The 18,551-nt window shown below is 44.9% G+C and overlaps 1 protein-coding gene across 1 annotated transcript in view; it reads left to right on the top strand.

Moving 5' to 3' along the window:
• evi5l (ecotropic viral integration site 5 like) overlaps positions 1–18,551 on the top strand; it is a gene marked incomplete at its 3' end in the record, with an annotated part of 31,508 nt that overhangs the window by 3,797 nt on the left and 9,160 nt on the right. The window contains exons 2-11 of the mRNA XM_079758932.1: positions 7,578–7,896; positions 10,000–10,189; positions 13,060–13,284; positions 13,938–14,012; positions 14,212–14,337; positions 15,082–15,225; positions 15,900–15,989; positions 16,769–16,866; positions 17,014–17,074; positions 17,360–17,413. Coding sequence (XP_079615058.1) covers positions 7,685–7,896; positions 10,000–10,189; positions 13,060–13,284; positions 13,938–14,012; positions 14,212–14,337; positions 15,082–15,225; positions 15,900–15,989; positions 16,769–16,866; positions 17,014–17,074; positions 17,360–17,413 — 1,275 coding nt within the window. The 5' untranslated portion in view covers positions 7,578–7,684. The remainder of the gene's footprint in view (positions 1–7,577; positions 7,897–9,999; positions 10,190–13,059; positions 13,285–13,937; positions 14,013–14,211; positions 14,338–15,081; positions 15,226–15,899; positions 15,990–16,768; positions 16,867–17,013; positions 17,075–17,359; positions 17,414–18,551) is intronic.

Genomic DNA, 18,551 nt, shown 5'->3' with positions numbered 1-18,551 from the left:
ACTAGCTCCAAAACGATTGGTTCAGTTTTTTAATAGTATGCATGTAATGAAGCGGCAAGAAGCTGCATACTGAACTGCTTGTTACTGGTCACCCAAGGGATTGTTTGCACACAGTACCTATTATACATTTAAACATGTATAAACATTTATAAAAGTATTTATAACGATTTTATTGCCAAGTCATCGTCGGGCATACAGTTGTATTTCAAAGTAACAAGGTTTCAAACAGTGGAAGCAATGGTGTGTACTAATGTACTGAAGGATTTATCGACAAATTAATTCCAGCTGCAATGATCTGGCTGTTCTACAGCAACCGATTTTCATTCATGGACATTCAGATACACACACAGCCTATTTAGATATGTCATGTAAACAGACTTTCACTAGTATTTGCGCTATAGTAGTAGTAGTAGTAGTAGTATTTCTAGTAGTGCGTACTACTGTATTACTTATGGCAGTCTAAAAGTAGTTGCAGTAAAGTTGCAGTATAGTTAGTAATAGTATGTATTATAAATGCTTTTTTTTTCCAAGTAACAAAAGAGACTGGAAACCAACAATCTAGAAACCAAACCAGCTTTGCACTATGAATTTATGTTTCTAAAATGTAATGCAGGCTTTCAACCAGACACTACTTGAGATCACTTAGCTGGCCTCACATTTTTATTTGTATCATTAATGTCAGTGCTAGGTGTAAAACAAGTCAGGAAAAAAGTATACAGAAGCCTCCATCAATATACAGCCATACAGCAATCTCACTAGTATTTCAGCAGCCTCTTTAATTTGGCAAACACTGGTCGCTATGTTGTTCCTAGAGCTAAAGAGTCTGTGGATAGTTTCATGCAGAGACATGCATGTGTGTGTTTGTGTGTGTGTGTGTGTGTGTGTGTGTGTGTGTGTGTGTGTGTGTGTGTGTGTGTGTGTGTGTGTGTGTGTGTGTGTGTGTGTGTGTGTGTGTGTGTGTGTTTGTGTGTGTTGGAGGCATTTTGTGTTGTGTCTGATATAGCAAGGTCACCGCTCTGACCTCACTCTAAACTGGGGCATTGTAGCCAATCACCTTCTGCTGAACTGTTTCTCAACCAGCTCGCTGATGTAATCCAGTTGTGAGATTAGCGAGTGATTAGCGTATATCAATGTCCATATCCTCAGGAAACAGCGTTGCTCTCTTAGGTCATGTGCTGCATGTGTCAGTGATGAACCCGGTGCAGGAGGAGAGCTGCTGAAACCCTTTTTCCGTAAATATGGTAAATGATGGCTTTTGCGGGAGAATGTCTATTTGTAGTCCTGTTCGGAAGGGACAACGAGTGGAAAACAAATGATCCCAGGATGGCCATAACTGCATTTGCTAAAGGAAGACGTTAGTCACATACGGTAAATACAGTTACAGAGACTACATTACGAGGACAAACCCAAACGCCCTCATTTGTCTGCTGTCAAGTCAGTGCGATTGCCCTGGATGCTTCTCCTGGTCATCCAGGCCTAATGTATGAATCAGTACTCAGCCAGCCGATCCAGAATGCATCTGTGTGCAATGTTTACATGCTCTCAGCTTGGGAGAGAAGGGTTGTTTTCAAAACACAGGAACCATAATTGAGTTAATTAGGGCATGGAAGGAAAGACGACCCTAGAGCTCAGGCATCGCGTTAGCAGCACACTGTTATATTAATAACAGTGATGATGATAATAATAATAATAATAATAATAATAATAATAATGATAATAATAATAAAAAATATATTTATACTAGCCTAAAATTGTAATTCATTTTTATAAAATACAACAAAATACTCAAATCCCAAATAACAATAACATAATAATAATAATACTATCTTAATATATATCAATAATATAAATAATTATGTATTTCTTAACTGTCTATTACACACTTTGTGTTTTTGTTAGAGAGCAAATGAGTGAGGTCCAGTCGAAAACGAGATGGTTCATTTCAAGGGGTTTCCTCTTTCAATAAAATTGAAAAATTTAAATTGAGTGATGTAACGTGTGTGATGAACACAGACATACGTATAAGTTGAGGTTGGTTAAGATCATTAAAGGTTAAAAAAAATCAGTTCTCTATGGCTGTAACACACCTGTAATAAGCCTACCTGTCCTGATCTATTTGTCTGTGTCTATTTACCTACCAGTCTAACCACTCTGCCAATGCACAAAAGTCCTCTACAAGGCCATGTAAACCAAGCCAGCTAGTTGTTATGTGTTTTGGGGGAGGGGCTTTAAAATGGATGCCTGAAGAATGGGGTGTGATTGTTACGATGTTACATTTCCAAAAATGAGCTTGCTCTTGCTGGTTGCTCCAAACTGCACCCCTAGCATTAGGATTATTTGTCATAATGTAAATGATGACTTGATATTTTTCTGCATCCATTTGTTTGTCTTCCTTAGTGGATTTGTTTGCTGTAAGAATCTCCATTAGCTGATGCCTAGACGACCAGCCAGTCTGGGGTCCAAGACAATATTTCATGTTATCGATAAGACATTATTGAAAAACAGAAACATTGAAAGCATCTAGGTCTGCCTTAGTAACTTCTCATCCAGTCATCATACCGAAACAGAGACATCGCAAGTCACCATCACTTTCACAGAAGCCATATCAAAGGGCTCGGGGCGCTGCGACGTCACGGCTCAAAGAACAACATTGGTTCCATGTTGTTCACAATAGAACGCATTGAGGAACAACGCGCCGACACGTCATGTGTTGCGTCCGTGCACAGACCTGGCCTCGACAGACGAGTCACAAGGCCATTACATGTGTTGTCAGCAGGGTAGGCTAATCAGACACGCAGGGCAGAAGGAATAACACTAGAGCGGGGGTTCTTGCTGTCAGCGATGGGGTCGGCTGGAGGCCGGGGGCGGATGAGTCTTAGCTGCTCCGAAGCTAGCACTCATGTGTCTACTGGTTATGCCTCTGTTGTTATCCTTTTAGTGATCACGTCTAGTAGTGGTGTTGGGGTAATGGTCCTTGCGTTGTTTAGGGAGATTGTTGAGGGAGCAATCTTGTACTTATGGCGGTATCCGAGAGGGCTGTGTTTGTGTTTGTGTGTGTGTGTGTGTGTGTGTGTGTGTGTGTGTGTGTGTGTGTTTGTGTCTGAGTGTGTGTGTGTGTGTGTGTGTGTGTGTGCATGTCTTCATTTATGTCTGTGGGTGCATATTTTGGTATCAGCGAGGCCTGTGTGTGTGTTTGTGTCTCTGTTGGTGCGTGCGTGAATGCATGCGTGCTTTGTGTGTGTGTGTGTGTGTGTGTGTGTGTGCGTTCACGTGTGTATGTTTTTTGTGTGTGGACAGACAGAAGTGTTGAGGCGTAGCCGGCTGACACACAATAACATGATTGTGTACAACCCGCAACCGTGCAATGGGGAGACCAACACACAAGCACACATACAAATGCACACACGCACACACTCACACACACACATGCAGAACAAGGATCTGCGGATCAAAAAATGGCCGTGCACATGGTCACCATCCGTGCACGTGGACACACACTGAAGTTAGCAGAGCTATATCGCACTCAGTGAGCTCCATCAAAACACACTGTAACGCTGCAACATTCAACCTTCATACACACACACACACATGCACACACACACACGCACACACAGACACAATACACACTCACAGAATCCCACTCACTTATTCAAGTGGTTCCCAGCGAATCCACAATGAGGGCGATGATGAAGATGATGAGGCAGGAGTGTGTCAGCTCACATCTAACTCTCCCACTGGCTCTCTCGCTCTCACACATACACACACTCTCATCCTTTATTTCTTTCTCTTTATCATCTATCTATCATCTCTCTAACAGCCCCTCCCTTCTCTTAATCTCTCACATTCTCTCTTCTCTCTCTCTCTCTCTCTCTCTCTCTCTCTCTCTCTCTCTCTCTCTCTCCACACACAAGAGACAGGCCGCCAAACTCTGCAAACTTCTCTTCTCTTCCATGACCTCTCCCCTAACACGGTCCTGCTGTCTCCTCCACTATCTCCATAAGCTTGTGTTTGTGTGTGCATGTGCGTCCTTGCTTGGTCTTTGAATGACACCATCGCCACTCTGTCATATCGTCCTGTGTGTGACTCACTGGGTCTGGAAGCCAGCCTGTTTTCAATGACATGGCCCTTTTCCCAGCGACGTCAGTGGCTCTAAAAGACAGCACAGTGGTTTTCCATTCGTTTTCTAATAATGGAGCTCCTCAGTATATCTACCTTGAGTACACTTTAAGATCCAAAAAATACTTGAATTGACTAGCAATCGTTTGAATAGCATAGTGGCACAAAACTTGAGTGATTGCATGTTTCTAATGTGAATATAAAATACCAGTTGAATACACAGAAAAAGAAACAACCTTTGACCAGTATCAACACTTAACCGCAGTATCGACACTTACACGACACGTACATGACATCTCTATAAACGACTCTCTCTGTTGTTGCTGTGCCGTGTGTGTGTGTGTGTGTGTGTGTGGGTGTGGGTGTGTGTGTGTGTGTGTGTGTGTGTGTGTGTGTGTGTGTGTGTGTGTGTGTGTGTGTGAGTGTGTGTTGGGCCGTGAGGCTGTGTTGACGAGACGGCGCTCACGGTGGTGTTAATGGAGCCTTTGATTGGATGGGGGCCGCGCCGCATGAATGCAGTCCTTGTCCCCCTTGCTCTCGCCGGGCTATCTTCCTCCAGCGTGTTGGGAGCTCTGCTCTATCTCCATCCCCCTGTTACCACCTCCTCTGTATTCCTGCCTTCTCTCTTCTCCTCAGTTAGTTAATCTCCAAGTCTCACCGTCTAACTATTTTCTTTCTTTCTTTCGCCTGCCATCTCTCTCCTCTCTCCTCCTCTGACGCATGACTCCTCTCCACCCCTCTCCTCCCCCCCCCCCCCACTCTTTATTGTATTTCCCTACGTCTCTCCTATTCCCTTGCATTTTTCTCGTCTTCCTGTTTGCACCGCTCTCTGCCTCTGTTCTGATCTGTTCTGTTCTCTTTGCTTCTCTAATCTCTTATCCTGCACCTAAACTACCAGACCCTCTTCTTTCCTTTCCTCCTCCCTTCTCCTCTTCCTCCTCCTCTCCCCTCCCCTCTCCTCATCTCTCAGGCAGGATGGTGTTTTACTGCAGCAGCGGGAGACTTTGTTTGAGGTCGTTATGCTCGATCACTATGTTTTCAGGCTACTCCGAGTCTGGTGTATCAGTTTCCTTCATGCTACTTCATGACAGTAACCGGTTGGTACCGTATTTATGACTAGAACAGTGTGCTGTAAATTAATACCCCACGGCTGGGTGTACTGCATGACTAGGAACCTGTTTACCTTTTGGCCTCGTTCTCATCTTCGATCTTACTCTTTTTTTACCCTCTCCCTTAGCTGTAGTCTCCTCATTTAGCCCATTTGAATATTCCTTCTTTCTGTACAAGCGCACATTCACTTCAGTTCAGATTCACTTTAATGCAGTCGAGGAGTTTCCTTCAGCTGGGGGCAACCTGTGTGTGTGTGTGTGGTTGTGTGTGCTTGTGTGTGTGTGTGTGTGTGTGTGTGTGTGTGTGTGTGTGTGTGTGTGTGTGTGTGTGTGTGTGTGTGTGTGTGTGTGTGTGTGTGTGTGTGTGTGTGCGTGTGTGAGGCTCCCAGTAACAGAGCGTCCATATTTAATGGAGAGGGCTAAAGTCAAGGCAGGCTTCTGCACAGCTCAGCTTTTTCTCCCACATTATACTAGAAAGCAGAAAGAACGCAAGGAGAGAGAAATTAAAGAGGGAGAGCCAGGAAGGGACAACGGAGAGAGAGGAGAGAGAAGTGGTGTACGGATTGCTTTTCGTGTGTTTGTGTGTGTGTGTGTGTGTGTGTGTCTGTGTGTGTGTGTGTGTGTGTGTGTGTGTGTGTCTGTGTGTGTGTGTGTTTGTGTGTGTGTGTGTGCGTGTGTGTGTGGTGGTCAAGTAACAAGTAACAAGTAACCAGGTGTTCAAGTTCATCTGCAAGGCCTCCAGTAAGCAGCAACCACTCATCCAACCAATCAGATCCAACAGCAGAAAACATTCTTCAAATCAGTTGTGTTCTATTTCTAAAGGGTGAATTATTGTTTTCAACTTTAAAGAACATGCATTATTCATTTATGATTGGCTCAACAAGTAATAGAACACTGACAAGTGGCCTTTCAAAGGCCTGTTTGAGAGCTGTGTGTTAGCCACTGTTTTAATAGCAGCAGAGAGTGTTTTGCCAGCCTGGCTTATGGACAGAATTGTGGAAATTGGAGGCTGAAACAGACCATTTAGCCAAACGAGGAAGCGACGTTGTGGTCTGTATGGCACGCTCAATCTCCTAAAACAAACACTGTTGTGCCACTGCAGTAGTCCCGGGATCAGATTACAACTCTACACACACGACATGACATCCAATCTGCGTCCATCGTTTGCTTTTTGCATGTCTGTGCATGTGTAACGTGAGCGTTTGAGTGCAACGTGATGAGGGAAGTAGAAGCAAACAGGGGAAGCTATTTGTCATTGGCACAAGGCTGTTGAATTCTGAACCTCTTGGGGCAACACGCCAACACGGAATGAGCAGAGTTGGCTGGAGACGTCTGTAATGGTGTTTGTCCAGCATCAAACGCTGATCTTTATCATGAATCAGTGAATTATTGTTGCTTGATGTGACAGAATAGACGTCTATTCTGACTTGAACAAACATATGGAAGGCCTTGTTTCCTTCTGAAGATCTATACTTCCCTGCTTCCTTACTCCCTTCCCTTAGCTTCTTTAATCCTTCCAAGCCTTCGTCCTTCCTTCCTCCCCTTCCTTCCTTACCTCATCTTTTGCTGTTCTGCTCCTGTTATAGCTTACAACCAAACAACGCACAACAGTGTTTTGACACTTCTGACTACTGGTTTGGCTTCTTCCTCCTCTGTGTATGCATGGGCATCGGAGCTTGTGATGGAGAATCGATGAAACCTCCTGGCACCAAACCAAGCCCTCCAGAATCCATGCATACATACATACATTCATGTTTCACATCCATTGTTAATGAACATAAATGCATGCAGATGTTTTGTTTCTCCGTCATGTTTCAAGTCCACCGTTCTTCAGCAGGGGTTCTGATGGGGATCAATGAATATTGAGTTGTTTTTATGATTAGCTCGTAGTTTCATGTCTGGGTCCGATCGTTTCCGTTCTGAGCACACGTGGATCCTAACCTTGGACCCCTGTGTGGTCGGTGCGATGCCAATTAGCTGTTTGAGCTTTGAGCCCCAATGAGAAGGGAACATGATCGTAATGTTGCAGTTTTCTCCCCAAAATAACTGCATACAATGATGAATAATAATAGGAAACGCTGTAATGGGTTAGCAGTCTCTTTCGTGGTCTGCTCTCACTATGTTGATATGGTACCACTCCTTCAGAGCGGTTTTAACGGCTTTGTGTGAACACATGAATACGTTTCACCTAGTCGTACCTCTTCATCGCCCTCGACTGCTTTGCTACTTGAACGTTTCACACGTGAGCGAAACCAATAAATTCTCACCGATAACATAAATGACACAGTACCAGATAAACACGTCCCATGCATTCGACCACTATCCCTCCCATGCTCCTCCCTTCTCTTCCAGGTGTAACGCTCCCGGGATCCTGTTGACTGTGAGGCCAGCTCGCCGGCCAATAAGGACCCCCCGTCTGCACCCCTAGCTCCTCAAAAGGCTCCGCCCCCTCTTCCACCATGTCGACGCCCAGTGGCAGCCCGGAGAGAGACCGCCCCTCCTCCCCCGCCGGTCTGGACCCCGACCCGCCCTCCACAGGGAGCCCCCTGCTCAGCCCGGACTCCTCTTCCCATGATGCAGCGCTGTCGGCGCCCGCCGTGTCCCCCGCCGACTCGGAGAGCCTGAGTCCCGACGAGCTGGAGCTGCTGGCCAAGCTGGAGGAGCAGAACAGGTGGGGGGATGAGCACCCTCTTCCTACGGAGGGGTAGGGTGCACCCAGCACCCTAGGGTGCCTTAGGAACAAGTGGGATACGCATTAACATATAGACTCTGTAAGGACTGTTGTCTTCCTATGGAGATGGTATCGTGTAGGCTGCACCCTAGGGTGGGGAAGCATCCGCCCTAGGGAGAGGTAGGGTGCAACCACTCCCTAGGGTACCCTAGAAACAGTTGGGTACATATAAACATACAGACTGTGTAATAACTATCCTCTGGCCTTCCTATGAAGATGAATATGGAACCTAACCCCTGGGTGGGAGGCTGAAGGAGCATCACAGGATGGTTTAGATAAACAATCCCTGTGTCCGTTATCTGTGGTTGTTTCCCAGCCAAAAGGTTCTGGGTTTGATCCTGCAGTCCGTATCCTTGAGAAAGATCCTATCCCCTATCTGCTCCTTAATGACATGGTCCTGACTGCATTAAAGCATCAGCTAAATTACTGAATATTATGAAAATTATACAACAAAAACTATAATGGATATTGCTTCTACGAACTCCCTGTACTTCTCGATCAATAAAGTATTATCCTATCTAAAAATAAGACATTCAAAACTCACTAAAATGATTTAAGTATCCAAAGTTTATACAGTGAAATGATTAAATTGAAGATGAATGAAATTATTCATTGACAATACACCAACACATCATGTCATTTAATCTATTTCTATTTTACACCAGTAGACTAAAAGCATTACCTCCTCAGTGTGAAGGTTTAACACCCCAACACAAAAAAACACTACTTGAACTTTCCTTGACACAGGAGCATGCTGCCTTATCGCCCTGCCGTTACATCTCAGCTGGCGATCTTAATGTCCCACATAGGTCTCTATAGCTACCGGGTTCTGCTCTGCAGTGGGGAGAAAACGAAAAAAACGCTAAACTGCAAACACGGTGAACTAAATTGAAAACAGAAGAAGACAAATGGGAAGCATTCTGGGAGTCATGACAACCACTGACATTGACCTTCTAGATGTGATTACGTGCTGACGATTCAGACACAACAGCATGCGGCCTGTGCCTCTCCGGGGAGAGACACGGTTGGACAGGGCCTGCGTTGAGCCTTAAAGGTACTGTAGGTAGGATTTAAGAGCTTTTATTTGAGGTGTCATTTGTTAGAAAGGGCATAGCCATCCATCAGCTATCAGAGAGGGAAACGCGTTTCGGTTGACTGAGCCCCTGCCATTGTATAAGACCGTTTTGATTCTAGATCACTGCTGAGTCATTTCTGACATATCAGGGTATCTCTTCCCTGATTGGTTGGGACTATTTACAATGGTGGAGACATGTAGTGCGAGAGGAGCAGAGTGATAGCGGATTGTTTAGTTTCTAAAATGCTCTCTTCTGCTCTTTTCTGCGCTCTCTCTTTGGATATATTCTGGTAAAAAGTTCATAGGTCATTTAATCATCACCATTTAATCAAACAGATTGTATACCATAAGCACACTATATGAACATTAATTTGCTAAAGAAATCTATATTTGTGTAGGAGGGCACTTATTCAGAGTAGTATTCAAGCACCCTAGCTAGTCAGCTGCGCTGCTGGAAGTATTAACACAGACTAATATTCTTTATTGAACCAGATTTTCAACACATGGTGGCTTGCATATTGCCAAAGTGCTCCACTGGTCTTCAACTGCTCCTGCTTATTTAGGCCTCACAGATTTCAAGTTAATGATGGGAAAGTGGATTTCATTCGCCCAATCAATGGTTGCATTAGTCGACTCCCTCTCTAGGTTAATTTAATTTTGTTGGACTCACCGAGACTGCTGAAGACAACCACAAGAGATGACATCTCGTTTCACCACATCTCACACACACACACACACACGCACGCACGCACACACACACACACACACACACACACACACACACACACTCTCTCTCTCTTCTCTCTCTCTCTCTCTCTCTGTCTGTCTATCTCTCTCTCTCTCTCTCTCTCTCTCTCTCTCTCTCTCTCTCTCTCTCTCTCTCGCTCTCTCTCTCTGTGTGATCAGATTGCATTTGAATCAATGTAAGCCTCCAGTAAACAAAAGGTTGACGTGGTTTCTCCCCTCAGGCTCCTGGAGGCCGACTCCAAGTCCATGCGCTCCATGAGCGGCTCGCGGAGGAACAGTGGCTCCTCGCTGGTGTCCAGCTCCTCGGCCTCCTCCAACCTGTCCCACCTGGAGGAGGACACCTGGATCCTCTGGGGACGCATCGTCAACGAGTGGGAGGAGTGGAGACGCAAGAAGGACAAGCTACTCAAGGTAGGCTGAGAGACGCTCTCCAACTGTGCTGCTATCCCGTTTCCCTGCAGCCACGCAGTTTCCGTTAAAGGGGTTTATATCACCAGTTAAAGGGGTGATATTATGCCGACGGGTGTGAGGGTCATTAGCCATTACCATCCGTTTGAAAACCTGGCCTTTCCTGTGTTTTAGTGACATGACAAATGGGAGTGTCCAACTAGATGTATGATGGATAGATAAGCAAGGTTTCTTACAGTTCACTGGCTAGGTTGGTAGACTGATCTAACCAGCATATATCTAGGTGGACAGTCGCACTTGTGATCACTAGAACACAGGAAAAGGCAGACCAGCTTCGGTAGTGTACACCAGGTAACTGTCCCTGTCTCTTACTTCCTGTGAGCTGTGTACACAAGTTAACAGCCCCTGTCTCTTACTTCCTTTGAGCTGTGTACGCTTGTTAAGTGTCCCCGTTCTCTAACTTCCAATGAGATGTGTACACCAGCTAACAGTCCCCTGAGAATAAGAACCTGAAAACAACAAGAATAACAGTAATGAATACTAGGGGAATACATATGGAGTTTTTAGTAATAGAGCAGTAGAAGTAAGTAATAGACATCCCTCTTTCGGAAGTCCCTCCCTCTCTCTCACTGCACAACCCATGTAACTGAAAGTCCCTCCCTCTTTCACGCCTCTCCTCACTTAATCCATGTTACTGAAACTGATGTTGCTTACTTACCTGGGAGAATCCCGCCCTCTCCTGCACATTACAGTTTTTCTTGATTGTATACACACAAATAATGGAACTATGCACACAATTCTGAAAACTTGAAGCTCATGTATCAACTACAAGCCTCCAGACTGCTAAACTCAAAGCACAATTCCACTGTTTTCACATTTTTGCTAAACTCTAAGCACAAATCTCATCATTTGGCACACTTGGTTCACCTGGATCACACTGGCCTTCAAAACGCAACAACTAATTACCAATAAGTCTAACCCACTTCTCACCTGTTCAAACTCAACTGGCAAAACACTTCAATCATGTGTCAGAGCATTAAAGAGGACTCGGTGAGCTCTACTGTGTTGTAGATATGGTCCTTTGGCCTGATCAGGATGGAGGTAGGATACATACTGATTTACATGTAGATCTGTTTCACCTCATTTATATTCTTATTTGTATTTTTTGTTGGCCTACGAAAAGCATTTTATGGAGTCAGTTCAGCTGAACATTTTACTGTATTACAGTAAATAAGAAAAAATTGCTTGTTACCTTTTTGTATTTGTACTTACACTGATTTCATCATTACATCCCTGAAGGACAGTCTAAACATTTTCTTACTGTAGAGTTTTTCATTTTACTTATCAGTGCAATTACTGTACTGTAATTTACCAAAATAGGTAACATTGGTGTATTGTCAGAACAATATTGCAGCATCAACTATAGGTGTACAGTATGACTCTGGGAAGCTGGGATTGTGAGTTTAGCCCATTGGAGCTCATTGGATAGACAAATATCCATTGTGTCCTATTCTGATATGATTGTGTCAATGCAATATTTATATGATATATTCACAGTATTGTATTACAATATGGCAGCAGTCTTTATACAATATGTACCACCTAATTGCAACTTTAAAAAAGAAAGCTATTCCTACTGTAAACAATGTTATACATTGGAATATGTAACATGGTCTCATAAAGCCAAAACATATGTAAATAGTATTTTGATGGAAGTATTTTGAATTGATCACACCAGTGTTTAATTGATGCTCTCCAAGAGATATTCATTTGATAGCTGTGTTTACTGTTTGGTGGAAGAAATCAGTTTTGAGAAGAATTTGTGTAGTTTTGACAAAATGATTAACTCTTCTCAGGTTTATGTTTAGAGTTTTGAGAAATTGAGCTATAGTTTCAGAAAACGTGTTTAAACGATTGAGAAAAACTGTAACACCAATTCAGAACATCCTGTCCCAGACGCTCCGTCGTTATATGACAATCTTAGTTTGTCGGATTGTATGCCTATTTGCTCACGCACTGAGACGGCTGTTGATTAGTATGAAAACAGTTTAGCTTCACAAATCAAGCATAGGTTTTCGGACATACAGACAAATACTTCTCACTTAAATAATCCATTGTGAAGGCTTGAATACACATTTGTACAAATGTGTGTACTAGTTTTTGTGAATTTTGGTGGACAGATTATGAGTAGTTTGGAAGAATGTGTTTACGTGTTACGGTGGATTAAAGCCCGTTCGGCGGGGGGGGCCAAGGACAGAGGAGAGGTTAGTCAGAGACGGATGAATGAGAGAGTGAGAAAAGAGAGGGAGATGGAAAAAGAGGGAGAGAAAGAGTGACTGACAGATAGAGAGAGTGAGAGAGATATAGACAGTGAGAGAGGGAGAGAAAGATTGACTGACAGATAGAGAGAGTGAGAGAGAGACAGTGAGAGAGGGAGGGAAAGAGTGACTGACAGAGAGAGAGCGTGAAAGAGAAAGAGAGATTGAGAGAGAGAAAGAAAGAGAGGGATTTTGAGAGAGAGGGAGATGTGTGAGGAGGACAGAGACAAAAACAGACCTGAGGGGACCATAAAAAGTATACCAAAGTGACATTGCGCCTTTGTCAACAAAATGGCTGACGAAAGAGAACTTTAAATGTAGCTTCTTTGTGGCTGTTGTTGTTGTTGGCAGTGAATAAAAAAGTAATTCTTGGCAGGTCACAATATTGCACTGGTTTGGAATGTTGATTGCTAATTATTTCAAATCTCGTCTAGTCAATGGCTAGCATTACAGGATATCAAATGATTGAATCTCTCTTTTCCTCTCTTTTCCTCTCCTCTGTCTCTCTATCTCTCTCCCCCTCTCCCCCTCTCCCTCTCTCTCTCTGTCTACCAGGAGCTGATCAGAAAGGGCATTCCCCATCATTTCAGGGCCATCGTCTGGCAGTTGCTAGGCAACGCCACTGACATGCCCGTGAAGAACCAGTACTCGGAGCTCCTAAAGATGTCGTCGCCGTGCGAGAAGCTGATCCGCCGGGACATCGCCCGCACCTACCCTGAGCACGAGTTCTTCAAGGGCCAGGACAGCTTGGGCCAGGAGGTCTTGTTCAATGTCATGAAGGTCAGCCTCATAAACTACTCTGCCCTCAACAGTCAGTTGTACAGTTGTACAAATGTATGTACAGTTGTACATACATTTGTATTTCTAAATATTCGGTCGGGTTTATATGAGCGAACGTGATTGTTATTGTAAAATAAAATGAGGTTTAGCTAGCAAAGAAAAGTAAAAAGTAAATGGAGCACAGATGCTTTTATAACCTGTGGCCACTAATTCACTTTACAAATTAGTGCCCCACCCCTCACCCGAGGTGTTACTGTTACTACACCTCAACACTTAAGTAGGAGGAGTCAGGAATCAAACTGCAACACTGTGCTGATTCGCTGGTTGTGTGCTAACAGCACACAACCAATCAGAGGCCAGACTAAGAACTACTGTGCCCATAATGCCGTTTGTATGTATCCTGGTTAAATGGAAGATACGTTTTTACCCTGAAGTCCATGGCATCAGGGTTGCCTAATTGTTAGGCATTAAAAGGCATTGAAATTAAAAGCTGTGTGTGTGTGTGTGTGTGTGTGTGTGTGTGTGTGTGTGTGTGTGTGTGTGTGTGTGTGTGTGTGTGTGTGTGTGTGTGTGTGTGTGTGTCCTTGTGCGTATGCGTGTGCTTGTGCGTGTGCTTGTGCGTGTACTCGTGGGTGTGCGTGTCTGTATTTCAGGCCTACTCCCTGGTGGACCGAGAAGTGGGCTACTGCCAGGGGAGTGCGTTCATCGTGGGCCTGCTGCTCATGCAGGTAGCGGGCAACTACCATGAACACTTCATCCACATGTTTATTTAAGTATAAAGTTCTCATGCAAAGGTAATCCAAAGATGTGTATATGAAGATAACACTCATGTGTTATGTTACTTGCTACTATGTAGTATTCAAAACACAGAAACAAATATGAAAGTTTATAGTAGAGAAGTTCATTCTCGCGTTCTCCATCTTCCAGATGCCAGAGGAAGAGGCGTTCTGTGTGTTTGTGCGTCTGATGCAGGAGTATCGCCTCAGGGAGCTGTTCAAACCCAGCATGGCCGAGCTGGGTCTCTGCATCTACCAGTTTGAGTATCTGCTGCAGGTAAAACGTTGCCTCCCGATTTAGAAAATTAGTGTGAGTCTTGCGGTGAATAGGTTCTCCACCAGGGGGCAGCAGAGGGTCTCGATACACTGGTGAACTCGGTTGAACTCATCTTGGTGCATCTGGCAAGCTGTATGGGAAACAGAAGATGAGATTATTTATTAAATGCGTTAAAGCTCCACCGTGTAACTTTGCACTGCACTGTTTTTTGCTTATTTTTCAAATGTGTGCGGCTGACTATGAAGTCAGACAATTTAGTCATGGACATGTTTATGATATATAATAGGTGTATAACAATTTAGCGATATGAATAGTGAAATAATTAATTATTTTTCAAATTTAAATCTTTCTTTGACTAAAACTGTAAACATGCTGAGGGGCAAAGTGTCCTTCATCTCCGCTAGCATCTATGTACAACACTACTTTGTTCCATTTGACCTCATGTTGAATCACGGTTATAGTTTACTGTTGGCTCTCTGGCATTCACTGAGCCTCCCTCTCCCCCTCCTCCTCCTTTTCTTCCTCCTCCCTTACCACTCCCTCCTCCTCCTCCCGTACCACCTCCTCTTCCTCCACCTCCTCCTTGCACACTGCTCCCTCCACCACCTTCTACACCACCTCCTCCTCCTCCTCCCTGACCACTCCCTCCTCCTCCTCCTACTCCTCCTCCTTGCTACACTCCTCCCTCCTTCCCCTTCTCCTTCTCCATCTACTCCTCCTCCTCCTCCTCCTCCACCCCAACAGGAGCAGCTTCCGGAGCTCAACGTCCACTTCCGCTCCCAGAGTTTCCATACCTCCATGTACGCCTCCTCCTGGTTCCTCACCCTCTTCCTCACCTTCCTCCCCCTGCCCATCGCCACGCGCATCTTTGACATCTTCATGTACGAGGTACGTAGCGCGCGGCCGCCACAGCGCGGGGGAACGTCAACCAACTCAACCACCTGACATTAAGTTGTTGTACTTCTTGTTGTGCTGTCTTGCTCCGTGTGTGCTCATGAATCTGTAAAGCCACTTTGAGTGTGAGAAAGGCACTATATAAAATAAACTTATTATTATTATTATTATTATTATTATTATTATTATTATTATTATTATCAAGTATACTTATTATTATTAAGTATCTAAGTACCATTCCCAGGCTAACGTGTTTTATAGAGCGGTTCAAAAACCATATTAGGTTGCATCACTCTGGTTGAAATATTTTTTCTTTTTCATGGGGAAGAGGTTGGGAAAGTTTTTCATTTTTGAACTCAATTTGAAAGCCTGGCCCCAGTGAACCTTGCTGTGCGCATCCTGACCAATAAAAAGGGAATAAAATCTTTTCACAGAGGCGTCATCATAGAACAAACACTGGTTATGCTCATAACACAAATTCGACTGGTCTCCACTAGTTGAGTCTTCTAGCCATGGCCTGGTACTCAAAGAGAGCAGACCCATCGTTAGTGTTCTATGATGTACACCTGTGTTCATCGTACGATGACGCCTCAGTGGACAGGGCCTCTGACGTCTATCCTGAGCTGTGATTGGTTGTTGAGCTGGTGCCTGTGTGTTTCCTCGCCCAGGGCCTGGAGATCATCTTCCGCGTGGGGATGGCCATCCTCCAGTACAACCAGACCGACCTGATCCAGCTGGACATGGAGGGCATGTCCCAGGTGGAGACCCCCCCCCACACACACACACACACACACATCACAGCAAACTTTATTGATACAGCACTTTTTGTGCAAAACAGCGATACAAAGGGATGAAAAGGGGAGACGGAACGCGTTCAGAAGAACAGCCCAAAGCAGAGTCACACTTTGGATACGTTTGAGGGGTGGGATTGAACAAGGGAAATTACACATAATGTGGATATGAGAAAGCTCAAGGTAACGGCAAAACGAAAGCTCATGGGGACAAGAACTCTTTTCAAGCATGAATTGAAAATCCCTAATGATCATCTAGATGTGCTAAAAGGTTCAGGTTTGGGTAAGGTTAAATCATTGTGACTCCTGATTGATATTCATGTTGTAATATTTTTCACACATAGCTAATATTAAACTCTTGACAGACGGGTAGACACATTGCCTGCCTCTCTATCAATCACGTGTTCAACCAACGCGGAGGAGACACTCCCACAGTGACAGTTTGGGAGCATCTGCAGCCAGCAGGCATCACAGCAGAGCTGGCTGCTGCATTAAACATGCATGGAGGGGGGCTGTCTCTCCTCACTTATCAGGACTGTGTGTGTGTGTGTGTGTGTGTGTGTGTGTGTGTGTGTGTGTGTGTGTGTGTGTGTGTGTTTGTGCATGTGTGGTGGTGTGCCTGTTGGGGTGCCTGTGTGTGTGTGTGCGTGTGTGTTGGTGGGCTGATTGGGATGCCTGTGTGTGTGTGTGTGTGTGTGTGTGTGTGTGTGTGTGTGTGTGTGTGTGTGTGTCTCTTTCGGTAACAGCACTTCCAGAAGGTGATTCCCCACCAGTTTGACAGCTGCCCAGATAAGCTAATCCTGCGGGCCTATCAGGTCAAATACAATCCCAAAAGGATGAAAAAGTAAGAGCCTTCATTACACTGTGATGTTCGCTTCATCTCTGCTCACTGGGATTTGTAGTTCTCTAGCTATTGCTGATATTATTTAAGGTGCTTCTTTTCTTTTCTTTTTCTGAACTATGACATTTCTGCTTTGCTGTTTTCTCTTAGACTTGAGAAGGAGTACACCACGATCAAAAACAAGGAGATGGAAGAACAGATTGAGATCAAGGTTTGTGTGTGTGTGTGTGTGTGTGTGTGTGTGTGTGTGTGTGTCTGTGTCTGTGTCTGTGTCTGTGTTAGTATGTTTTTGTGTGTGTGCGTACGTTTGTATCTGTGTGGTTGTGTGTGTGCGTGTGTGAGTATGTGTGTGTGCTTGTGTTAGTATGTGTTTGTGATGTTGTGTGTGTCGGTGTGCGAGCGTGTGTCCCTGTGCGGTGCGGGCCTGCTAAACATGCAAATGTGTCTGATAGGCTTGGTGAAATGACCTGTGCTATGTCTCCCTCCCTCCCATCAGAGGTTACGCACAGAGAACCGACTCCTGAAGCAGAGGATCGAGACCCTGGAGAAGGTAAGAGAGCGCTCTCAACTGCTACGGCTAAGGCTAACCTGACCCAGATACGGGGATTCATACAAAGCAGAGCCTACGGTCCAAATCAGAAACCGAAAAATATGCGTTTTATGCCTTTTTATCCGATTTACACATTCATCAGCACATTTAGCTAACGAGAGCAGCTATCCTTTGTGCTTGTTTGTGTGCGTGTGTGCCTGTGCGTGTGTGCCTGTGCGTGTGTGTGTGTGTGTGGGTGGGTTTGCGTGGGTTGACAGACTTTCTCTCTGCCATTTACTCTTTAATGATCTCAGACGTAACTTCTCTACAATCCCTTCCGCCACAACCATCACTGTACCGTACCTTTCTTTCTTTCCCCCTATCTTACCAAATACCCTCTCTCTGTATAGTTTGCTTAAGCCACGCTGAATGATCTCTCTTTCATCTCACCCCTGTGTGTGGTTTCTCTGTGTTTTCTCTCTTCTTCTCGTTTTTCGTTCCTTCGCTCCTCCACGTCTCTCTGTGTTCCAGGAGAGTGCTGCTTTGGCAGACAGACTCATACAGGTAGAGTACGGCGGGACGCTGGTTATTCCTCGCTGACCAATGCCTTTGCTCCTCCGGTTTCCCGCATCACTCTGCCTCACTCCCGTCTCACTCCCTCCGTCCCACTCCTGCCCATTCCCCCTCCGGTTCTGAGCGCCCCACCATCAGCATGAGAGTCTCGTCACGAACCAGCCAATCGTGTTAACATCGTTCCCCCCTCCCTGCATGAACAGCTGTTTGTCGGGGGTCCGGCCCCCTTTGCATGTGGCCTGCAGAAGCTCTGGGACATCCCCCCAAGGCCTCCTCCCCAGAGCCCCCCAAACATAACATTGTTTCAGTGCAGTTCTCTAAAATACACATTTGGCTTTTAAATCAAGTCATGCTGTAGATGTCATCAAATAAAAAAATCTTTCTTCTTCTTCATGGTAGATTATCTCAATCTGTTACCCATTTAGAAGCACGCCATGAGAAACCAATCTCTTAATCGTCAGGGGGGGGGGGGCTTAGTGTGACTACTTCCCTTTGCAGCGGGTCATCGCCTCCATGTATCTCATAATCATATCCTAACCGGCCCCTCGACCAAGGGTGACCGCCGTGACATAAGCCGCCGCGGACT

This window comes from Pollachius pollachius (assembly GCF_949987615.1).
Source record: "Pollachius pollachius genome assembly, chromosome: 2".
NCBI classification, from domain to species: domain Eukaryota; kingdom Metazoa; phylum Chordata; class Actinopteri; order Gadiformes; family Gadidae; genus Pollachius; species Pollachius pollachius.
The sequence above is the reverse complement of the archived record's forward strand: the minus strand, read 5'-3'. Positions and strand labels throughout refer to the sequence as shown.